At 37.0% G+C, this 26,717-nt stretch overlaps 1 protein-coding gene across 2 annotated transcripts in view; it reads left to right on the forward strand.

Moving 5' to 3' along the window:
• shisal1a (shisa like 1a) overlaps positions 1-26,717 on the forward strand; it is a 73,000-nt gene that overhangs the window by 24,353 nt on the left and 21,930 nt on the right. The window contains exons 3-4 of one of the 2 annotated variants that reach the window (XM_066705326.1): positions 7,058-7,271; positions 15,983-16,276. In XM_066705326.1, coding sequence (XP_066561423.1) covers positions 7,058-7,271; positions 15,983-16,276 — 508 coding nt within the window. Of the gene's footprint in view, positions 1-7,057; positions 7,272-15,982; positions 16,281-26,717 lie in introns of those variants that run through there. The other variant, XM_066705325.1, reaches the window with a different exon arrangement.

Below are 26,717 nucleotides of genomic sequence, written 5' to 3' on the forward strand. Positions count from 1 at the left end.
ACAGTAGCTCAGATGAAATAAGGAATTTGAGCATCACTAGTGAACTCTCATTCATTTACCAGGATGTGCTGGGTGTTTTTTTTTTTTTGTAAAGAGCAAAGATTGCACACAGGACTTTGTGTTGTGACAAAAGAACCCTTCGTCCAGATATGTGTTTTGTATCTCTTCAAATTCTGTGCTAGGGCGCAGCTTCTAATCTTACATGGGGAATCTGAGATGATCTTTAACTGACTAAATTATTCAAATTGTAGTTGTCTACAATAATTCTGGTCCCATTATGTCATTTTGGGTTTTGTATTGGTGTACCTAAACATCTACTGAGCCAAAACACACTTTCCAAGATTCCGTTATTTAGTGTTCATCCTGATCTGAAAACCAGTATATGAGATTTGTACTTTGTAAGAGCTTTTCTGTGATCGGGGCGTATAAGTGAGAAGAAAATAATACTAAATGAAAGAAAAGCAAAAGGAAGAAAGAGATCTTTGTTTAAATTAGAAATTGTCATGTTGTTGAAAGTCAAGGCTTTTTTCTCCAACCTGTCAGCTTTCATAAATATTTTTAAATTTGCTAGGACAGCTCTCAGACTATTCTGCTCTTTTTTTGCATGGCTTCATAGCTCGTTTCATTTTTAATCCTATTTAAAAGCACCTCCTTTCTCTTGCAAGTCAGTGACAAATTGGATGTGATTTACAGGATATGGCACATTCCTTTAGAAAAACTTTTCAGAGCACGCGCTAAGGAGCCAAAAAATTAATAACTACAGACATGTCAGACGAACTCATTCTTTATTGGCACCAAATTCCGACCATATTCACTTATTTTCATTTTAATATACCGGTATGAAACAATCTGTTTTGGACAGAAACCTACAGCCCTGTCCATTAAAATTAATAAAAAAAGAGCAAAAAAAAATTATAATAGTGCCCTAGGTCTAATATGTGTAGAGGCACATTTCTGTTCATTATGTATCACATATTGTATTTATTAATCCTGTGAGTGTTTTACAAAAGAATAAATAATAAAATAAACTGAAATATCAAATCTCTTTCCAGGTTGCTCACCTCTTTCAAATTACTTGTTTGGCCCAGCTTACCATAACACAACCATGTTCCTGAAAGTAGAAATCTAATTTGCGCTGTATAAATATCCAAAAGCAAAACATCTCACCCTTAATGGTAGAATTGTCAGAGTGCCACTAGAATTTGATTAAAAAACATCTTTTGGAATGTAGAGACACAACCCCCCCTTCTGTGAGTCACTTTAAAATTCTCCGAACTCTTTAACTCGCTGTCTATCTAGCAATCTATGTATCTTTAATCTGTCTATATTTCTCAGATGCAACCCTATGGTTTTAACTTTTGTGAAGCAATGTTTAACCTGAAATCCAAGCTACCACATTCAACACCGAGCCAGTAGCTGGCTTAGGTTTAAGGACAGCACTGATTGTTTTTTCTGCTAAAGATAAAACAGTCATATTAATAATTACTCCAAGCATTAGAACTAGGTGAGGTTTACATTTTCTGTCATGGTTGCAAAAGGTTGCAACTTTTTTTGCCTGGAAAATGCCGGTAGCAGGGAAACATTAAACAGTAATGTATTAATGCATTGTAACCAAGTAAGGCATTTTCTCAATGTGTAGCATCTGAGGATTTTATATTAATTGAGCTTTCTGGGAATTCATCACCAGTTTGCCAACAGAAATCTCTGTCAAGTCAGCAGGACTTGCATTGAATTGGTAGATTGAGTAGATTGAGTTAGGAAGTAGCTAAAGGCAAAGCAAAAGCCTTCAAATACTGCCTTCAAATAAATGTGACAAAGGATGCCTTGTGTTTACAGAATGGGATGGCCAGGGCAGTCAAGAATCCCATTCCCCTCCCCAGAATGCATCTGAACTTTTGATATTTTGAGTGAACCAGAATTAGAGAATTTATTTTTCTCATTATTTCTAGAGGAAGTATTTATTCTCCCAGCTGAATAAGTACCACTTGCACATTGCAGATTTGCATTTGTATCTCTCTGACATCAGCTCAGGCAGCCTTCGAGCCTGTCAGAGCCCCATGGAGCCGTCTGGAAAGGATGTTTGTTGTTGGTTTTCATTGCTTTTCATGTCGTGTCCTGTAGCAGCAATCTAGCACTGTGTGGGGATGAATTTCACTGTAATGTATACCGCAGGGTTATCATATGCTGCAGTATAATGAATCTTCCAAAAGCAAATGATGATAAACTGTCTGCTGGAGGGAATTAAAAATCTAATGGTAAGCGATTTGGAAAGACCAGTGCTTTTGGAGGCATTCTGCCCCTTAACTGATGAGTCCACCTGCCCTGGGTATATAAAAAGGTATCTATTTCCAGGGATAACATGGTCTGTGCTTGATTTGTTGTTTTATTTCTTTAAGTGAAAGATCAGTGATTATTTCTGACTGTACAGCATAAGAAATGTGCCAGCCGGGTGTGTGAATACGCTAAACAAGCCCAGAGAGGGTTATACATTTGTTGGTAGTCTATATAGATCTGGTGTATAGATACCTCGGTTAACCAATCCTCTGGGAACAAAGCTCCTTTATTAGTATTTATTGGAAGTCATGCTAACTTTAGGTTTGTTATTTTTGAGGAAGAGAAACCCCCTCATAGTAAAAGCCAATAAATGTTTTAAAACTAGTCCATAAGTGTAAATGATCAATCTAAATGTAAACTGTGTGTGAAACACAATGTTAGTAATGGGGTAGTAATATCTCAACGTGAAAAATTGTTAGGAACCATTCATAATTCAATTAATAAATTATCAATAAACCTATATAGTATATGATGTTTCATTTATAATGAAAATGTGAAACAAAAGTATTCTGATAGAATTATTAATGGTTCCTAACTGTTTTATAAACTATTTACCAATAATTTCTTAATGACACCGTAATATAAAGTGTTACCCCAAAACCTTTTTGGGGAAAGTAATTATAAAAAGATTGCTAACATCATTCAGCATATATTCAATACCAGTAATACACCTTTCTAGAGCAGTTGTTTAAACAAGATGTTATTTCAACATGTATTGGAATGTCAATAATTCCCTGTTTCATATACTTTAATATGCATCTGGTGCCAACCTATTTTTAATCATATGCTCAGTTCTGTGCCTCTAGTCTAGATCCTAAGAACTAAACTGTTATATTTCAAGTGTTGCCAAACTTGTTTTTATGTTCATTGTTTAAAGATCAATATTTCTTTTGAAGTATTTCATTATTTCATTTATTTGAATGTGTATTTAGTGCCAAACTATTTTTAAAGTGAGCATTTCAAGATCAGTACCTCTCAATAGTAAAAGTTCTAGTGTTCCCTGCCAAGCCTTCATTGTTATGTGGTGCTTGTTTGAATATCAGTATTAATAACTAGCAGAAATTGACCTATTTTGTGTATGTATGTATGAAATAAAATAAAAAGGTTAAACAAATACTTTTTGTATCTGTACAATTAACGGGAAGTATTGTCTGGGAACTTTTGATCATGTCTTGTAAAAAATAGTATGTTTTTCTCATTTTTACTGATGATCGCATTCTTATTATGGGTATTCTACCTGCTGTTATACCTGCAACATTAAAAAATATGAAATAAAGGAATGGGAAAAATTGCTCCCGATATTTTTTCTTGTTGAGAGTGTTTCAGCTGTCATTAAGCCCAATAAAATCTCAGAAAATGAAAACAGTTAATAATGGGATTTAGTATGATGATTGTAGTGCTATGAAATTATAGTGTTTAGAAATTATAGTGTCTATTAATGTACTTTTTGACACATGTGCTATAGAAAAATATCATTCAGTCCATCATATAATTTGATTGTGGAGTTTGCTACTGAATGTTAATGCTTAATCAATATTGCATCGAGGTTATGATGAATTTGGGAGGCCATCTGATCCTTTATTCAGTACCTAGTGTAGCAGTTTTTAGTGTTTATCCATTTATTTCTGAATAAAACCCATTTTCTTACCAGATATTTCTACATTTTTTAAAAAATATTTAAAAATACACTTGATTTCACCTGCTTTTTCAAAATCATTCACCTGTATTTTAAATAAAATTGAACCAACAAATCTGAACCACTGCTTATAGGCTTGACATTAACACTTTAATGGGACATACAATGGATGAATCCTGGACTATATGGCAGAGCGGTGATTGGCTGGGTGATGATGTTATTTTGCTTCACTCTCTGATTTGATGGTGGAGTTACCAGAGAGAAAGAGTGCAGGGAGTGACCCATTATTGTGAAAAGTTAAAGGGGTGGACTTGATTTGAGAATTGTCATGCTAGAAATCTGAATTGTTCCATGATTTTTCTTCAGTTTTGATAAGAAAGGTCTTCTCCAGGAAAAATAGCCTTTTTTGCAACTGTATTTATGACCTTGAGGAAATGTAGTTGACTTTGGAGAATTGGCAATGTTTCAACAAGGTTGTCTAATGTTGGGAGCAGGACTAGCCCTGAATCCTGACTGTTTGATTCATTAATCAATTTGACTGATTAGTTAATTGATTCTGTATTTGTTTTGTAACAATTGTTTCTTTTTTTTTTAGACTGGCGATTATTAACTTGTCTTACTTCGTCCATTGTTTCTCAAAATCTTTTATTTTTTTACATGACATACCTTCTGCTCATCTGTCTTGCCACAGTAAATTAACATGTTCCTTTGATTCTCTCTCTGTCTCTCTGTCACTCTCTCTCTCTCAGCAGAGAGTCACTAAAGTTAAAATGATACCAGAATCCTAAATGACTATATAACAAAATCAAATACAAAAACAAAACAAAATAAAAAACAAGATGATAGGTCACTAACTGCAAAATACATCCATCAAAACCAACAGAGGAGCATGCAATAATGCTACAGCAAAGAGTAAAAATGCATAAGGGCTGTCCCCCTGATTGATTACTTTATTTTTGTACTGTCAAAACTTTCGCTGCTAAATGTCTGAAGTCACTGACAAGGAATTATGATTTATGTTGCTGGCTGCCCCCAATACACCTCTGAGTGACGTTTTTATTCTGGTGTTTTTACCGTTAGTGAGGAAAGCCTTGATGTGATGAGTCTATTGTTTTCAACAGCGTAGTACTGAGCCTAAGTGGCCTCTTAGAACATGATACAAATAAATATCATCAGTGAGCCGGCTATGGCAGAGTAGTTGTGCCACTGATGTTTCTGTTAAGTATCAGATGACAGTGATTGAACAACCTCGAGTAATATATATCACTGTGTCTAGCTTTGCTCACAAAGCCCTGTTTCTTATAGCTTCACAGACAGAACCTCCACCTCCAGACATGACAATGCAGCTTAGACTCTCTCTTTCTCTGTATTCAGATTATATAACATTTGTAGTGCTTAACTCTAGTCCTTATATTATAAATGAGGGATTGCACTTGACATATTAGTTACTTTTTCATTTATTTAGAACAATGACAAAATGTGTTTTGTCATCAGGCCTTCATCAATGTCTATGGTTTTTCAGGTGTTTCTCATTACGTCAATATATGTGCAAAATTAGATAATCAATAAATGATCCAAATTCCCAAATGTGCTTGAACCACACGAAAAGAAGTACCACAACATAGAGACCCCACAAGTGGTTTAAAAATAGCACCAAACTAGGGTACATGTCACTCTTCATTAATCAAAGAATACAATACTTAAAAAATAAATGCATTCATAAAGACAAACTGTCAGATTGTATTCTACATTCATACCATAGGCTGTAGAGTTTTTAACATGTGTATCCAAATTAATTATATTTTAATCATGTTTTTCCAATACCACCACCGCTATAGTTTTGCAATACTTTTTCTAAACCAATACATTTTAATTCTTCAATTTTGTGTCTAAATAAATGAACTGAAAAGAAACTATTATGTCGAGTGCGATCTCTGATTTATAATATATGCTTAAGGACAACACACCAAAAAGTCAGAGTTCAGTGGATCTTTGAACTAAATACGAAATAATTCCAGTTCAGCATGTGAGGTCTCTCTGAATCGCCAGCACCTTAAGTGTGGGTGAAAAATGTGTAAAACTGCTGGAAAATAACAAAAAAATGGTTTTTAATAGATGCTCAGGCTGATGAGCCCTTGAAGACTCATTGGCTCCACAGGACCAAAACTGTGCTCTCCACAAATATATACACAAAACCAAACAAATATAAAGCGATATTAATGAACAGATATTTTAACCCTATGAGAGATTCCTCTGAATGAGTGACATCATATTATTTTCCACAGCACTGAGAAAGAACAGCATAAACATTTCAACCTCATATTATTAAACAGCATCATACATATGTAAGCTGTTTAGGAAAGAACACAAGCAGCCTCTTCTGTGCAATAGACCTCCCACTGACTTTGTTTTAAAGGATCCCAAGACAGTGCCTAATTGATTTAGAAGGATGCAGGGATTTTGCATAAAAGACCACTGTTTGGCCATATATTTATAAGCTTATAAACATATGTATTATGACAAGTAAACTAGGAAGAAAGAAACACATTTAAAAAAATGCAATCCATAGGGATCAGATTCTGCTTTTATGAAAATTTCATTTAGCAAAATCCATTCTTGAGTAATGGTCTGCTGGATTTGTATTAACTGGGGGAATGTGTACTACACCATTTATTTATATCTCCCTATTCTATGCTTCTGTTCTGCTATTCAGCAATGCCCTGTGGGGTGAAAATAATAAGACAATTAGAAAATACAAACACATGTATATATTTGCTATTTTTAAATGGGGTTTTAAATCCAGACATCTAATCAAATATTCGGAAGCAGAGGACCACAGGAATAATTTCCCATATTTGTAGAATAATCTCCTACAAATTTAATTTCGTTTCAAGGTACTTTGTCACCAGTCTATAAAATTTGTATTAAGGGTTCCTAGGATTAATGTCAGAATAGGTCCTGGTTAATCAAATCATTAAGACTGATTAAGGAAGTGATTTTCTCTGGTGGAGTGAGGACCAGAAGGCCCATGTGATTGAAACAATTTATTTCTGAGTGTCTTTGTCCTTCCCTCTCTCCTCACACCAGCTCTCTCCGCACACTTTCGAGTCTGTGAGCCGTACTCGGACCACAAGGGCCGCTACCACTTCGGCTTCCACTGCCCGCGTCTCTCTGACAACAAGACCTACATGTTCTGCTGTCACCACAACAACACCGCTTTCAAATACTGCTGCAACGAGACGGAGTTCCAGAACGTCATGCAGATCAACCTGACAGGGACGACCGACGGTCTCATGCACAAGTAAGTGGACACTGTTGCCAGGGGTGAGCGACAGGGGGATGCATGCCAATCCTCCAAACTGGAGTAAAATTGATGGGTTGCTGAATGCCTTGGATGCTTTGGGATGCTTTCTACCTAATTGCACATTGCAGGATCTGCCGATCTGTCACCCCCTTCAGAAACACATTATTGTGCTTGTGGAACGGAGGGAGTTTATTGGACACTACTACCTTTGTATCTCACAAGCAGAGCAAATCAGCACCCCATCCTTTACAACAGCTTAATGTTTAGTAGATGCATGTGGTCAGGTGTAGCTCTGAATCTGACTCACCCAATTTGATAGACCTGAAACAATATTGTTTTATACACTAATCTCGTCCAACTGCAAAGGGATCGAGAAGCCTGTTTTTAGCAATTTCATTTTGTTTACCTCTGCTCTCTATATCCATATATATTAAAATCGCAGGCTGTGTTTTTCCAGTCTGAACTTTAAATTAGCAGCAGTTAAAACCTATCTTTACATTGCTGGCCCAAAGTGCAGACAAGTGGATGCGCATCTTACAGACTGATGAACTTCAGTGAACCAGAGCCCAGGGGCTGTTAGTATGTTCAATAACCCTGAGTTGATTGAATTGTGGGGGGGGTGCTAAGTGCTTAGTTACACTTGAGAACACAATACCAGCTATCATATATATATATATATATATATATATATATATATATATATATATATATATATATATATAGTTTTTTATAGATCAAGCTGCATTCAAAAGTGGATTATCAGAATCTTGCCAAATACCAATGGAGCTGTAAATCACAGGGTGCTGAGAAATGATGATACTGAAACAGAGCCCTGAGACCTTTCTGTCAGGTTGACTTTAGCACCTGCCAAAACGTATTGTCCCCGCAGCTACTACAGAATAAATTGTATGGAAACACCTTGTCATATCAATAGCGAGCTGTAACCAGCTTCCTGTGGCTGCTGAAGCCAACCTCCAAGTTGAGAATGAAGTTGACAATGTGTGTTGGCTCTCGGCCGTGTCTGTTACACTGCCTCCTGAGCTGGCAGGATCAAAGGCAATGTACATTGCAATGTGCGAAAAAAAATCCATTAAAGCAAAAAGAAGGCCAGCTGACAGAACAGGTGGCATCAAGCCACATTCTTAGAAAAGGTGTCTGTGAGAGGGTTGGCTGGGCATGTGGAGGACTAAAGAAATACATTACGGGGAAGCAACCCTTAAGTGAGTTTACCATAGTTTTACAGTAGTTTCCTCTGGCTTTAACATGCCTTCACTGTTTCTTTACTGCATTCTTCATGATCTACCATAGTGAACAGCTTTGCTTTACAAAAATACTTTCATTGCGGTCCCCATGGTAATGACATAGGCCCATTCCCCTTTGAGTAGTATCCTTGAGTTGAAAGTTAACTATGGAAAAACCACAGGAAAATGATGTGCAAAAATCTGGTAAATGTACCAGGGCAGTCTTTCATATGGGAATCCCAACCATATAAACTGGCCATTCACCACTGTAAGATTTTTTATGCTAATTATGCTCACTCAGACCCCATATGCAAAGACTTTTCTTTCATTATTTTGCTGATAATTATATGGTTCTATTCATGCCTGTGGATATATGTCTTAAAATTATCTGCCTGTGAATGAGGAGAAACAGTGTACTCCCCATGGGCAAAAATAAATTTCCAATGTGAAACTGTTTGTGTATATTTTCTTTTTTGTGTATCTATTCAGCAAAACACACTGAGCAGGATTTAAATGTCTGATGTTTTGTGGGGGAGTGTGACCTGATGCCAGGTCACCAACATTACTCGCACTGCGCTTCTGATGCAGTTCTGACAAATATTGTGGCGTAAACAGTTCAGTTTTAAGCACACTGTATGAAGCACTGTGCTGGGTCATGATATTCCAGCAGAGCTTTATCTTTCACATCAGAAACTTCATTTTTTTACTTAGAAGTATAGTGATGCTACACAAGAAATAGATACAAAGAGAACCCATTTGACTCATCACATTAATTTTGTAGTCGTTAAAAGGGGAGAGTCACATCCAGGGTGTTTTTGACTGACCCCAAGTCAGCTTCAAACAGGTGGCTGTGAAATTTGTTCCACACCTCCACCACTCTCTGTGTGTTGTCTGTTCTGAATGTCTTTAGTCATATTTTCTATATTTGTCTCCCAGGTCCTTTTATCATTGTTCACCCACAATAAAACTTTCCCTCCATACCTGGAATTAGTCTGGTTGGTCTTTTATGAACTTTTAGGCATAGTGGCTAACAGCTTCCAATTAGCCTTAACATCCTGGCCAATGCGTGTGGGACATGCCACAGAACTGGAGCGAGTGACAATGACAGGGCCACAGTCTATGCTGTTCTCCGTGTCTTTATTGCGCTCTGATGACATGTGCACGATGCCTATAATAAGCAGTACAGGCAGTTACATGCATGCGTAATGGTGCGATCACTGTCACAGTGATGTGCTTTATTTCAATTACAATGTAGATGGATTTCATTAGAGACAGAAGCAGATGTTATTTACTGGGAACAGATGGCGTAAAGGCAGAGACTGTGACTATCGCAGCGCTCCATGATACACAGGAAACTACAGACCCACAGAGACGGTGAAAGCGGTCTGTTTTAACAAATATCAATATTCCCTTATGTAAGTATATACGTATGTATGTATTGTGACAGTGTGGGGGCTAGTGCTGGCTCTACCAGGCCCTGTAAGGCGGGGCTCAGGAAACAACATGTATGTATTTCAGAGCAAAGTGGTGATTTATTTAGAAGAGAGCACTAGGCTACAAACACCACCACACTGCTCTCTCTCTTGACCAATGCCCGATGAATGGCTCCATTGAATTGCACCCATTTTGTCCTGTCATCGCTCCACTCTGAGATCTACACACAGTTCTCAGGATACATCATAACATTGGAAATTACTTTGGAATTAAGTTAATTTCATGGAATTTCATGGTGTCATACATTGAGCATGGAACCTGCTTTAAACTGCATTTAAAATGCAGTGAGTTGTGGTAGATAAAGGGATCCGATAAATACATTATTCCATTCGTTCATTAAGGTTATGTAAAAGATACGGCCTGCCAGGAAGCGACACTGCTCACTTCACAGTCCTTTACACTTTCAGAAAAGCAACCGTTGAGATGTTTCTGAATCGGCCACAATGCCATTTCTCCAGTCCACCTCCTCCCCCAGCTTGGTTTGCCATTTCTCACACACCAGCTTTGTCACAGTGGGGAGTCAATGCTGATGATTGCCTCTTGCTCCCAGGGCTGTATTCACTACTATATCGCATTCCCAGTGGAAGCTGTGTAGGAGTTTAGGGCAGAATTCAGAGAACAAGCAAACACCCTTCTGGCTCTGTGAAGAATAAAAAAGAAAGGAAAGAATTTAAGAGATGTTACTGAACAGCAGGAGGCAGTTCCAGCCTATCACTTATTTATCGGTTTGGGGGGTTATTAGTTCAGGAGACATGGCTTGAAAACCTCCTAGTGATGCATCCTCCTTCAATGTGCTTTTCCTTTTGCTTCTTTAATTGGCATGAGTGGACATTGTCCTGCAGTACCTGCACCTTAGAGAAATCACTGTATGTGTGTCCGTGTGTGTGTGTCTGTGTGTGTCTGTGTGTGAGTGAGTGTTTGCGTTCAGTTGGCACTCTGAGGTTTCCCATTCAAATCCTCTCTAGCTTGGCCTGCTTGCACATGGAGACAATCAGCCATTGCACCGAAATGTACTCGGATCCTATAAACAATCACACACAAGACTGCCTGCGCTTAATATGTTTGGCTGAAGGGCCTCCTAATCCAAGAAACCTTATAATGTAATGTGACCCCAGTGATGTGTCGTAGCACTCACTTTCAAATGATTGATTCATCTTGTGAAACTCGAGGGAAAAGGGTGTGAAACACTATTTTCTAGAATAACGCTACCATTTTTATAAAAAATACATAAAACTGTACTATAAACTGCATGCTCACTTGGGTACAGATGTATTCTCAGAATAAATATTCTGCCCACATATATATAATAATCTGTGGCCTTGGTATCAGATACTACACCAAAATAAAAATCACACAAGTAGTGTTCTTCAGATCTAGTCCTCAAGGGTTAGCTGGCTTGTTAAGGGCAATTTAAACCATTGCCTGCATTAGACCTAGGAAAGCGGTTTCATTTTTTGCAGTTAAGTGAATAATTAGTTCAACTTACTAATTAAGAGCTCAGGTGGAATTAAAGCAGAAGAGGATCTGGCCCTCAATGAGCAGATTTGAAGAACACTGCCACAAAGCATTTACAGTTAGTGACATTAGATCTTTACTTTTCTGTGAAAGGGAATGTAAGATCGTCTTATTTATTTTTTGTCCAATAAACACTTTTTGTTGTATCAGTATTTCAAAACACATCTGGTACCACATACTCACTTAGCTCTCTGTAAAAATGTACTTTGTTCAAACACTGTGTCTATTTGTTTACGGTATTTCTCATTTGAACATAATGGGAAGCTCTCCTGTAGGACTGTCAGTTAATGGTAGACGCTCTCTTTGCAATCATTAATGCAAGCATTGAAGTATGATCAAATATATACACATATATTGTTTTATTACCAGACACCCTTACCAGGGCAACTTGTAGAAACAGACTGAGGGATGGACAATTAACCATGTCACATCACCTGGTAGATGCAGTGTGGGTGAAGTGAGGTGAGGAGGAATTAAGCAGATTTTACACAATGACATTCACTTCTCTCCTTCTGTGCTGGTCCAGGCTTAATCTCTCCTTGTACCTGCTCTGGAGGAATATCAAATTTCTCCAGAGAACATATGTGCATTTCCACAACTGTGTTTTAATTGAGGCCTTTGGAGGGAATTGATATGATTTTGGAAATTATTTCCCTGTTTGCGATTCAAAAGGGGATTTCAAAGTATTCAGGACAAACCCAACACAAACGACCGTATATGCAAATAAAGTTCCACTAGGAGCATAAAACACACTTGTACAGTTATCTAGAATGCTTAGTTTGAAAATGAACATTTCTCCTCATTTCAGCTCTGGGGTTTCTCATTATGATCGCTGTATTTAGTATTCTAACACAATAGACTTTTCCCAAAAGCAAAGTCTGACATTCAGCTTTGCTTTAGGACTTGTTATTTATTCATTCATTACTTCATTCATTGCCTCCTATCTTCAGTTATTTTTCTGCCTTACAGGAACTTTAAAGATAAACTGTTTGACATGCATTCTGAATCAAAATGGTTTACGTTCTGGTGCCCTAAAATAGTTTTTATGTACTTCTGCTATCGTTTATGAAATAAAAGTAAGTTTTCTGTGTGTGTTGCTCTTTCACTAACTCTAGCACAAATGCTGCAGTCAGCTTTGCGACTGTCATCAGTGCATTGCATGATCACACACACCCATTGTCATCCTTAAATACTACCTGCAATGTTCTCCATTAATGACAATCAGGTGCAGAAATCAATCGGCCTCAGAACAGGAAAAAAAATGAAATATTAATACACATAGACAGCATAGACAGCATACTAAAAAATATGACATTAAACCAACACAGCCAATTTGCTTCAATAATATTTACAGATTAACCCAAATCTTCATTAATACCTTATATTAATGTATAGTGTATAGTAAAAAAATACTTTGTTCTTAAATTAACAAATAAAATTACTCAGAACTAGTAAGATAACTTCTCCATTCTACAAGTAGTTCTTAGCAATGTACAATATTTGTTAGAAATTGCTAGTGATATAAAATCTATTTATCTTATGTTCAGTAAACAAAACAAATACTTGTTATGGTTTAATATTATAAGTGAAGTTACTTAAAAAAAAAGAAAACGTAATGAATCGCTTATAAGAAATTCAAGTAATCCAGTTACTTGGTTTAAGCAATCCTGATAGAATATGTAAATCAAAGTAAATGTGCAGTAATGAAAAGTATTGAAAAGTACATAATAAATCATAGTAATATGCAAGTAAATGTTTTGTTACGAGTAGTATGAAAATATGAATTCATTTATTTTTGTAGATCCATGTACGTTCCCTTTGTATAAGATAATGGTCAAGATTTTCTCCTCTGGATCCATGTTTTCAATACCACAGAAAGTAATTTGTGAAAGAGGCAATTTGAAAATGACAAAGAGGAGAATTCAAATCCCGTGTCTTATACTCATTGATTCGAAGACATAATTGTCTTTTTGTTTTTCCAACATATGGTAAACCACAGGGGCAAGTAATTCAATATATTACAGAAGAAGAGTAATCAATGTGTAATGTGTAATCAATTGTGTATTCTAATATTCACGTTTCATTGAAAAATGAACAAATTAAACCATTATGGGTATCCAATAGGAAATTTACTTCTTTAGTAGTCATGACATGTTCAAATTTGACCATAGTGGGAACCATAGTGTTCAAGGGGGAAATTAATCCAGTGCGTGTAGTGCTTGAGAGATGCCAGATCCTAAAAATATCAAAAATAAACCTTCTCCTAAAATAACACGCTCTCTAAACAAGGGGGAGGTAAATATATTTTGACTTGCCAAGAATTCCATGAATACATTTTCATAATCTGTGGCCAAACCCTCTGAACCCTCTACTTGTAAAACTAAAAAATAGAGAGCCTACAAAAATAATTAAATTACAAGAGAGGCCATATCTGTTTACAGATTTCTGATTACAAAACAATCGAAGAGCTTGAGCTCTAAGAATGTGGTATAGTAATATAAAGGCTGTATGTATAATGGCTAACAATATCTGGAGTAAAAAGTACAATGTCAGAGTTCAGGTTCTCTGTATTAGACATCTGATTTATAAAGACAATAGTTTTTCTCAAATAAGATGGCAAGGTGTTAACCAGGGTCTCAAATGAAAATCAACCAAATTAGAAATAGGCTCCAAAATAGAACCAACCCCCGACTGTAAGCCATCCTTGCGGATTAATAACAGATTCATGAGCTTTAGGTAGAATGTACACTACTGGCTTTCAATGATATTTCATAGTTAAATAGTCAAACTATTCTGTAGTGATCTGTGCTGATAACAAAGCAGAGGCCAGAAAGCAATTCATTTATCTTTTAAAGGAGTTTGTAGGATCACATGACAACTTTCAATAACATTTGGATTAATTTATCTGCCTTCTAATTTCTGAATTGTACACACATCTGGTCACAAGGACAAACCCCCCTCCTTTAGTCAGCTGGAATAATAATAATCTCCTTGTCTGATGCCGTTGATTGTTCACTACTAGTGCAATTAGCACATGATATTGTCAGTGTCTCTACCAATCCGGAACAAGGATCAATGGAGGAATTTTGGATCTGTGGACTACATTTTCTCTAACTTATAAATTGTGAACATGTAATGCCATCAGTACTGGAAACCATTGCATTCTGGGTAATGTCTTTCTTGTACCAATATTTCAATCTATTGTTGCAAAAATGTTTAAGATGAAAGGATTGGTTGTTGTGGTTGACACAAAAGACAATCCCTTGTTTAGTATGTTAGATTTCACAGTAAGCTACTTAAAATCTTTCATAGTTCACCTGTTACAATGTTTTTGTCCTTTTGGCCTCGCAACTCTTGCGTCACATCCTAGTTTGTTTGTTTTCCGTGGTTATAAGTGATATGTAGTTGCTTCAGGAGGCACAGAGAGCTGGTCATGTTCTAAAAAACATCCATCAGAATCCGTCTGTGGATCGGATGTCATGGAGTTCACTGTCAATCCTACATTTTTTATAAATCAATACATACAATATATAGTTCCTTTAAATAAAGAAAAGGTCGTATTCCACAAAGCAGTATTACATAAACCCCCAAAACATCAATATTTAAAAATGCCTCACAGTTTGAGGTGAATTTTTTGCAGAATCTAAGTTTATTTGTATTAACTGTATTTATAGTTTAATATTCTACATTAATATTCATTTTCTTCTTGTAGTCCCTAGGTTTTCTGAGATATCTGATCATCATTTACTTATTCAACATCAATATTTAGTCTGACATTGTGGGATACTAAGGCTACCGGTCTGTGTGGGGTCTTTGTCCTTACCACTGGGCATTTTTTTTTTTTTAAAGAAAGCCTTTGTTAACTTTTCAGATAGTTCTCTAACTGTTTGAACTCTGGGATAATCAGCCCTTACAGGAAAACTCACGACTCATTTTAGCTGTGGGTTTAGTGTTCTTGCTGATTTCTGACATTTTCATAAACCCTCAAAGGGTTTCTTTTTGAGATGAAAGCTGACTATGATGTTCTCACCTTGGTCAGCCTGTCCATATGAGCCCTTCCGCCCTGTCTGGAAAATCTTCACAAAACCGTCTGAATATATTGGATTGTTATCCTTTATTCTCACCCTGTTGAAATATAAACTTTGGATACATCAGTTCTTTTCATATTTCCCCCAACTTGTTGCCTATTTTTGTATGCTTCTTTTCTTGTTTTTAACCTTTTTCCAACAAATTCACTCTTTGGTGTTTTTCTTTGTCTTCGTGTTGCTTCATTTTTAACAGGCTGATCTTCTCGACACAATTCTTGCACCAGATCCTGCGCTGTCATTTTGCCACTGCTGTAACATGAGTCATTGTAAAGATTTTCGAGATGATACTCCAGTTGGAAATTCACTTTTGTAAAATATAAATTGATACATTGATTGTTTAAAAACAAAATCTCTCTCTCTCTCTGTGCAGTAACTACACAGCGCTGGTGGGAGTCTGGATCTATGGCTTCTTCGTCATGGTCCTGCTTGCCCTAGACTTCCTGTACTACTCTGCCATGAACTACGAACTGTGTCGGTATTACCTGGTCAAGTGGGGCTTTGGTGGCCGCTGGCTGAAGCAGGCGAGGAGTCAGTGGAACAGTCCCATACAGGGGGAGAGCCAGCCACTGCCACAGCTGCTCCCTCAGGCCCCCCAGCCAAGACACAGCCTCAGGGCAGAAGCACCAAGTCCCACGCTCATGTCCTTCCACACCTCGACAGCCTGGTAAGACAGCGATGATGTTTTGTTTTGTTCTTATTAGAACTATTGTAAATAAATGCTTTGCAGTATTGCTGAAGCCAAAAGCACCCACACCCACATTTGAAGCAGAGTCCTTTGGCGATTCGTTTAGTTTATTGTTCATTATAGTATGCAAATAAGAATTCAGTCTAGAGAAAAAACTTCCTGGGATATGCTTGAAAGGGGAGGACCAATCTGCCTCTCCCTCTGTCCATTTGACATCCCTGAAGGACTTTGAGATCAATAACTAAAGATTATTAGAGAGTATTCTCCTAGGACTGGTTTGACACAGCTTGCAACAAGATGGCTCTTTTAATTGTGATGTGTTCCTGAGGTAGATGCAGGGAGCTGATCTGAACAGAGCCAGTAGTCAGGGCAGGGGTGTCTCTCTGATATCACTCACATGGTTGCATTACGATTAACTTCGGTCCACTTGGTACCTGATAAGTGAGTGAATACAGAGAGCCACTGGATAGAGTCTAATCACTGTTAAAGCAAGTCCAGGGTTTAGTTAAAGTAATATGGGGAAGTGGAGAGAAGAGGGAGAATCTGTCACGTTATTGTATAGGTAAAGGTATAGTAACTCTGCAATATGCTGTACCTGTTTTGTAAGATTTCTATTACTCCAGTATTTCAATTTCCCCATCACATTCTTTATATGCTGCCACGCCTTACTGCAATGTTAATTTTGAGTAATAAATTACTCATCTTTTTTATATACCTGTTCTTTTATTTCATAATGATTTAACCATAATCTGGATCAGTATGGTCCCTTTTTAACCCCTTGAAATGGAAGTGTAAATAGCTCTCAGTCTTTCAGATTAGTAGTACCGTAATTATATTGACTGGCTTTACATGTGATGAGTGATGCCACGAGCACAGCTAGAAGACTGTAGGGAAATTGATTCCTGGCAATGTCTATGGAAGCATGAGGGAGTCACTTATGGTTGAGAAGTTCATCACATTAATTCCTTCATCTGTCTGCTGTTCTATTGCCAAGGTGCAGCCCATAATCTTGTTGCTATGCAAAAGTTACCATGGCGAGTATTTCAGATTTGCATCTTTTTATAGTTTGTTGCCATCTCCTCACATCTCCTTTGTGTCCCACCTACCTGTCACGTCCTAGAAGGAGAGTTTGGAGGCCTGTGTTTAGACTTTAATGTGTTGATAGTGGATCATGCCTTTAACGCATCCTGTCTAAACACATTTCAATGTTACATCTTTCCAGACCTGAGAAAAATAATGCTTTAGATCAATTGTATTCCTTTTTTGTGAAGCAAGCTTTATTCCCTGGATTATTTTGCTTCTGAAATAAACCAACAAAAAATCAAAACCATGGCAGAACCAAAGTTTGGCCTAGAGAAGATAGGAGCTCAAGCCTCCTGTCAGGGTAAAATGGCTTAGTGACTGTTATGTTCTCTCCATTTCTGGAACAGGGGCATCTGTTTTGGCAGGACTGTGAAGGCAAGCTGCCCCTTCTCCAAGTAACAATTAATTTTATGAAAACATTGTGCACAAATTACATTGTTGCCTCCTTCATGAAAGAAAACCTTCCGAATGACAAATTCAGTGTTACCAAGGAGGGCCCCTGACAACCTGCCCAGGACACTGGCACTGCCCACCCCCCAGAACTGCAAGTATATTGGTTATTGCATCATGCTGGCAGTATAATGGCTTTGGCAATGCAATCACATTGCCACCATGAAGCATGAAGGAAGCTCACAAACCAACCACCTTCTTTTAGAATCCAATTAAAAATAATTTCCTCCTAAGGATACAAATTAAATTACATTGGAAATTATATATATATATATATATATCAATAATCCACATCAATTACAAGCTTATTATTACATTTCTGGGGTATTTTCCTCTGGGTTCAGATTATTGTCAGGTAATTTTTGTCTTCTTCGAAAGAAGGCTAGATCCAGTGTTTACTAATAGGCTTGTGTGACTCATTCTCCAGTCTGGCTAACAAGCTGCTGCCTTAAAAAAAAGAAGAAATAAACATCACCTTCTTAGAAAGAAAGTGATGCACAAGAATAAAACAAAGAAAGAAATGGAAAGCTATATTGTGTTGGTGAAGAGAGACCATTACGAATTGTGCCTGCATTTTTCGACCTCTCAGAGCACATATATATATATATATATATATATATATATATATATATATATATATATATATAATAACCTGTGAAACATAACAAGCCAGGGAAAGATATTCAGTCCATCTCACTCATTTGCTGTATTCTTATTTCCAAAAAACCTTCCAGCTGTTTCTAAATCTCCTTCAATCAACTGGCTGAGCAATTTCTTCCTTACCCCAATGTGAGTCTTTGTGTGAAGAAGTAGCCAGTGTGTTTGACTAGAGGAAAATGGTAGTTATTGTGTGTCTTCGTGTTTATCTTATCAATATAACACCTAATCCATCACCCACTATATCAAAAATACATAATAACAACCATAAGAATTAAAGCACGTAGACCATGAGGAATATTGCAAGTTATCAGGAGAATTCTCAATGGAGATCTCAAAGGCAGTCTGTCACTGCTGAGCTCAGAACACCTTGGTGGGCAGGATGGGCAGATGGCAACCTGTTCAAATGAAACAACTCTCAGGTCCACATTAAAACCTGTCAGCTTGCTTTTCATTTTAGGGCCCATATATATGAAGAGATTAAGTTAATAATAATTGTCCAACTGTACACTTATACATCTACCATGCATTCTATAATTCTTGCCACTACTATAAGTGACGGTACAATAATAACAACAATAATAATAATAATATTGATATAATACAATTTTGTACTATTTACTTTGAAAGCAGGTTGTTAATTTTCAGATACATTCTAAAGTGCTTCGGTTCGAGAGTTTGAAAAGCAGCTATTTCATCACTGGCTACAGACCACACATTTTTTATTAAGGATCACATCATAAATTCTTGGGGGAATTGCAGAAAAATCCATCTGTTCTTAATAACCTGTAATTTTGGTTTCAATTGCCTGATGAAAGTCAAAACTTGGAGAACTGTCAGATCAAATGCACAGATTATTTTTTTGCTTTTGTTTTTTTATCTTAAAAAAGGAAAAGAAAAACTTGATTATTATCATTGCTATTTTTATTATTATTATTATTACACAGTTTATTTATGTCACCATTCTGGCAACTTAGTTTACACAATAAGCATTTTAAAGCATTACAAAAATGCATTATTACATCAATATGCAATACAATAAGCATACATCCTAGTTCAATGAGTTAACAAGTGTATACTACTGTTGAGGACTATCTATGTGCTAAACGTGGGAGAGGGGAAATAGGAAATATTGCAGTAATACAACAGAAGTACTAACAGTTCACAAATATACGGCATAAGGAAGCATAATTAAATAAAGTACGTAATAGCAAGAATACTGAACAGCTCAGGAGAATAATCTGCTGTATTATATGTACAGTCTGAACAGATTTGTCTTGAGTAATCGCTGGAAGGTGGTCAGGGACTTTGCTGTCCCGACCTCAGTGGGAAGGTTGTTCCACTCCTTAGGGGCCAGGAATGAAAAGTAGTGGCTCTGGGGAGCGGAGAAGAGGCAAAGTGAGTCTTCTGACGCAGGAGAACCAGAAAGGTCTGGAGGGAGGTAATGGTAGGTAGAAGTCCACGTCTTGAACTTTATGTAAAGCTATGTGCAAACAAAATGTTTCACTACACTTTCCAGTTCATCTGACTAATTTTAAAGATGCTACGATGATAATAGTGACTCATTCTAATACTTCCTCTGGCCAGGCATGTATCCCTGCCTTGTGGTCAGACCCTCTTCCTACATGTGTCAGGTCCTGAAGGCTCTCAGACTGTAAATTAATCACTGGTAGACATGAATACTTTTCCATTTAAAACATAACTAGTTACAAAATAAGAGATCAGTTTGTTGCTTCTTTGTGGCACTTACTTTTTCTTTAAAACTTAAACTTGGCCCTGCTGCTTTTTGTTGCATTTTCTATTTTAATCATGTAAACTTTGTGAAGTGAAGGTTTCTATGAATGCCTCGCTTACCAAATATGTACAAGAAAGGCTGCGTGAATTGAAATGTACAACTGTTATACTTCGGTTAGAAATTGACAGCCAATGAACTGCACTTCTTGTAGCTTTTATATTTAGTGTTCTTGAACATTTTGCAGGACCTCATTATTATAAGGGGTGTTTTGTGAAATGTCTTATACTTAAATAAAATTGAATTTCAAATACTGTTGAAAAGTTCTGTCATTCCTATTCAAACTTAGGAAACCTGTTATAATATATTATCATTAACTACAATATAACTACACTGTATTTACACTGTAACAATTGTGTTTACAAGTGCGTAGTTAACATGAATACCTACACTCACCTAAAGGATTATTAGGAACACCATACTAATACTGTGTTTGACCCCCTTTTGCCTTCAGAACTGCCTTAATTCTACGTGGCATTGATTCAACAAGGTGCTGAAAGCATTCTTTAGAAATTTTGGCCCATATTGATAGGATGGCATCTTGCAGTTGATGGAGATTTGTGGGATGCACATCCAGGGCACGAAGCTCCCGTTCCACCACATCCCAAAGATGCTCTATTGGGTTGAGATCTGATGACTGTGGGGGCCAGTTTAGTACAGTGAACTCATTGTCATGTTCAAGAAACCAATTTGAAATGATTCGACCTTTGTGACATGGTGCATTATCCTGCTGGAAGTAGCCATCAGAGGATGAGTACATGGTGGTCATAAAGGGATGGACATGGTCAGAAACAATGCTCAGGTAGGCCGTGGCATTTAAACGATGCCCAATTGGCACTAAGGGGCCTAAAGTGTGCCAAGAAACATCCCCCACACCATTACACCACCACCACCAGCCTGCACAGTGGTAACAAGGCATGATGGATCCATGTTCTCATTCTGTTTACGCCAAATTCTGACTCTACCATCTGAATGTCTCAACAGAAATCGAGACTCATCAGACCAGGCAACATTTTTCCAGTCTTCAACTGTCCAATTTTGGTGAGCTTGTGCAAATTGTAGCCTCTTTTTCCCATTTGTAGTGGAGATGAGTGGTACCCGGTGGGGTCTTCTGCTGTTGTAGCCCATCCGCCTCAAGGTTGTACGTGTTGTGGCTTCACAAATGCTTTGCTGCATACCTCGGTTGTAACGAGTGGTTATTTCAGTCAAAGTTGCTCTTCTATCAGCTTGAATCAGTCGGCCCATTCTCCTCTGACCTCTAGCATCAACAAGGCATTTTCGCCCACAGGACTGCCGCATACTGGATGTTTTTCCCTTTTCACACCATTCTTTGTAAACCCTAGAAATGGTTGTGCGTGAAAATCCAAGTAACTGAGCAGATTGTGAAATACTCAGACCGGCCCGTCTGGCAGCAACAACCATGCCACGCTCAAAATTGCTTAAATCACCTTTCTTTCCCATTCAGACATTCAGTTTGGAGTTCAGGAGATTGTTTTGACCAGGACCACACCCCTAAATGCATTGAAGCAACTGCCATGTGATTGGTTGATTAGATAATTGCATTAATGAGAAATTGAACAGGTGTTCCTAATAATCCTTTAGGTGAGTGTATATCTAATGTGTAATTACATCACATACTTCTCTTCTTAAGTGTAAGTAAGCTTGTGATGTAAATACATGTTTAGTACTTGCATTTTATCTATAACTGTGAGGAGTTTACTTTACATTGGTATTATTAACACACAATGTGTACATACCCAAAGGAAGATATCAGGCTTTTGCCTACTCATTTGAGTAGGGCATGGCTTTATATAGAGAAATACAAATCTAATAATAAAAATAATGTTTTAAGTTGTGACTGGGAATATGCTACTGTATCCCTCCTACTTCTGTCACCACATCCATATCTCCTCTTGCCTGTAAACTTTTCACGCTTGTCATATAGTGTTGTTGTAAGCCCTCAACTGTGTAGCTTGCCTCCAGTATGGCTGATAAACATTAATCACTTAATTTACACCACAGACTGCACACTAAACTGGAGCTCCTTGGGGGGCTTTTGTTTCCTTTCACTGACAGGTTAACCCAGTTCTTGAATCAGTCTTTAAAACTTTCTCTAAATAAACCAGAGACTCATATGTGGCATATTTAAAGAGCCTTTTTGTGTGGTACATGATATATGACATTGTTACTGGATGTGCGCTAGCTCCCACCCACTGTGCCTCCTAGGTAGGTACAGATTATTCTTGTTTGAAAGCATTGTTTCCACAGCTTGTCAGTAGGGGCCTTGAGGTTGGCCTATTCAGACTGGTCTTGGAATTTTCACTGTTAATTTAAGTGGAACTTCACACAGGAATGACTTCTGTGGTAAAACTCTGAAAGGCCGAAGGTTCTAGATACAGATTGAATTGACTGGCAGGGTTTGTGAGATTCAGTAAGGAAGGTTTTATAATCCCATGAACAAGTACCATAAGGAGTTGGCCAAGACCAAATGGAAATGTTGACCTACCTTGCGAATTACAAATGAAAAACATCTACCCTTTCTTATTATGAATTAGTTAGTAGTAGCAGGTGGATTCTGACAATAAATAAATCAAACCGTGATTGGGTAAAGAACAATTTAAGGTTTTGAATTGGTTTAGGCCCAAGTGCGTCTCATCTGGCAGATGAATGGGGAATGTCATGATTCCTTTCTGGCTTGCTGTCTAGATTACTCAACTGGCTTGATCAAATAGCATCTCAGAATGATTCAATGTTTGTCTTTGGACAGTAGTTTTGGCTACTTCAGAAACTGAAGCATGGCACGTATCCTTGTTCTTATTACAAGATGTTCTACAGTATTATTTGATATTTAATGTAACAGTCTGGAGACAGGCCATGCATTTGGGCTTCATAAAAAAGTTTCTTGCTTTTCCAATGCAATAAAGCTCTGCCTAAAATATCTGCAGCTCTCGTATTTCACTCTGTCTTTATTAAGAATTGGAAACCAAATCAAAGATTTCCTTCATATGCAATGCTAGGTTTCATTTGGATTTCATAGGTGAGTGTCATAGGCCTTTCAAAGATTCGTGGGGTGTTCATCTCCTCAAAATGCAAATAAATTCTCATCTTATTGCCATTGTATTTCAAGAAATGCAGGCTAGAGAAGTTTGGGGGTGGGTTTGGAATGAAATCTAGTAAACACATTTTGTTGTTAGGAAAAAAGCAAACCCAGAAGAAATATAAAATTCCAGAGAAGTAAGACAATATTATGCCTAATGATTTTTCTTGGCTGAAAACGAATATGGTGTCAAAGGTTTGCAAACAACTCAACAAAACTATTGTATAATAAGACAGTGCTGAGCCTAAATTGGAGTACTATATTAAGTTGCATTTTATCATTCTGCTAAAACAACTGACAGGATCTGAACATGCATCTAAGAATGAGGAATCCCATTACTGTTTTGTTTTGTGTGCTTGTTTTATTTTGTTGCTACAAACAAGATTGGTGCTTTCAAATATTAACATGAAGGTTCCATTTTTCATTGAGCAAAGAGCAGCTGTGTAATTATACAAATGCACATGCAATAAGCACGCTTGTCGTTAAATAATTAATCGTGAAAGGGGATTGCTGGAAAGCCATATTTAATAAATTACATCCTTATGGAAAAAATAAGTAAATCTTTGTAAACACTTGTTCAGAAATTGCCCTGCCTAGACTCCCTCCAGGTGGTGTTGGTTCTTAGCAGAGATTCTACTGAATCACTGTGGATCAGAGAATAGATTAAATCTGCGAGTGTCACAGACTCAAAACTACAAGCACCTATTTACCACTGCCAAACGCTGGGAGAAATGTAATCTAACACATTACCTTTGCAATACATGTACTGTAAAACCTGACAGTGTTCATTTTATTTATTTATTTGCCTTCCTGTTGCAATGAAGTCTCCACCCATGTTGTAATTCAACGCTGAGCATGCAGCTCTTGTGTTTTCACAGACACTTTGGTTTCTTTAACACTTCAGCACTTTTTACACGGCTTCACTATTGTTTTAGCTTCCTGTAGTTTCAAAATGAATTCACCATGCTTTACTGCATTTTCCAGCCATGGGAATACCATGATATACCATGATAAATGTTTAGATAGCTCTGTTTATAGCTAGCTACATTGATCGTGCTCTGCCATGCAAAACAATGTCTCCACTCCCGACTAATTTATATTTCAGTGAAGGTCCGTGTGATATTGTGTAACATTTACTTCTGCTTCTTTCTGAATTTGTATTATTGCTTTATTTATTTTTCTGCAGTTTTTTTGGCTGTCATAAAAAATAAGATACAGTACTGGTTTGTATGCCTCTTGTTTATGTCCAATGTTGCCTGTACACAGTTTTATTTATTTATTATCTATGTATTTTTTTTATTTTTTTTTAAACTTGTTTAAGACTGTCAGTGTAGAAGGTAAAATTTAGAACAGAACTCTTTTCTGACTTGAAAAGTACACCTTGAGATTGATTGAAGTACATTGATTTAATATCTGGAATGGTTAAAGGCTTAAGGTCAGGGTTAGGGTTAGGTGTGGTACAAATCTCTTTACTTGATTTGATAATGTTCAAATGCAATAAACACAACCATTTAAAGCAATACAAACCAACATATTTGATTTTCCTCAGTGCAATACCTAAGATGCACTATGAAAACAACTAGCAATATGAGACGTTGGCACAACAATTTTACCCAGCCAAGAAGGAGCCCTTTTTTCACTCACTCACAGGTTTAATCCTTGAGCTTCATACACCTCTATACACTCACACATACTGTGATAAACAGCAAAGTAACCAATTTATCCCTTTTTGTGGAGAGGGCATTTGTTTTATGAGGGAGAAAAAACATCATCATCAAAACATGAATATTTTAACAGATACAAATTTCCCGCATTACAATTTATAACAAATTACCAAAGCGATTATTTAGTACCAGCTTCAAGAATGAACTGTCCAAATTGCTAGAGGTGAATAAATAACATCCATTAAAAAAAGGCAACCTGGGGAAAAAAAAACACTACTCATTGCTGGTAATTGCATTTTCTAAACCATTTGACAGTAATTTGTTTATGTAAATCCCAAAACATGATTAATATATTTTTTTACAGCCTAAATATGATTGAAGGTGAACTCAAAATGGCTCTAAGAGGAAATCATTAGCTCTGTACCCTGTACTCTGTATGCAAGTGTGTGTATTTACGTGCCTTTTTGGCTTCTGTCATACTTTGAGAGAGGCACGGTCCTTTCAGCCTCGGCGACATCAAGACAAGTTTATAATTATCTGGCATAATTTAATAATTCCTGGTGATTACTTAATCCCAAAGCCTGTCATCTTAATTTGCTCCTGAAGGATTCTAATGAAACTGCAACTATAGTTTGGGCAAACATTTCTTATGAGACCAGTGTGTTTTTGTTTTGTTTTAATTTAATTTAAATACATTTTAAAGCCTGTATTCTGGTCTCCTGTTGGCCCCCCATGTCTCTCGCTTTTTTTTTTTTTTTTTTTTGGAAGCTGGTTCTCTTTTATTACATTTTTTTAGAAAAGGAATATCTCCCATTGCAAGGCTCCTTTGAAGAGGCTGTATCTGTGGAAGTCACAGTGTTTAGCCCCCAGGGGTGATGCGCCCGCTGCCTGCTCGGAGTCCTGTCTCTCCAGCGCTGCGGTCTCTCGTCTCCCGGAGGCTCTCCCTGCAGGAGCCCCAGAACCAGGCCTTTTCATCTAGTTTTCCCTTGATGCTCATGGACCCAATCATCATCCAAGTCTTGTAAATTGATCGTGCTCTGCTATGCAAAACGGTCTCCACTCCCAGACTCATTTATATTGCAGGGAATGGCTGTGTGATACTGTGTAACGTTTACTTCAGCTTCTCTCTGAATTTGTATGATTTTTTTTTTATGCAGTTACTTTTATAATTTTCTGTTTTCCTGTATAATACCTGGGTATTTTGGATGGTATAAAACAAATAACATATAGTGCCAGTATGTATGACTTTTTTTCATGTCCAATAATGTCTGTACAAAATTATTATTATTATTATTATTATTATTATTATTATTATTATTATTATTATTATTATTATTATTATTATTATATGTTAAAGACCATTAGTGTTAAGAGGTAAAATTGGTGCTTTAGATCAAAACTGTTTAAAAAATCGATGAGAAAATGTGTACAGGATATTCAAACGATGGCTATCCAATTGTTAATAATTACTGTGACGCTCTGCTTATGAATTATTTACAGTTCATCCATCTCAGTATTGAACACTAAAATCTATAGCTCTCACTATACTCATTTTTTCTAGTGCTGTTTTTATAAGAATGAATATACAGAATGCTTCCCTCTACCTTGTGTTTATTGTTATTGATGCTACACTTGCTACACAAGTTTGTCACAGTGGGATCTTTCCATGACACACCT

Source organism: Amia ocellicauda, chromosome 5, assembly GCF_036373705.1.
Source record: "Amia ocellicauda isolate fAmiCal2 chromosome 5, fAmiCal2.hap1, whole genome shotgun sequence".
NCBI classification, from domain to species: domain Eukaryota; kingdom Metazoa; phylum Chordata; class Actinopteri; order Amiiformes; family Amiidae; genus Amia; species Amia ocellicauda.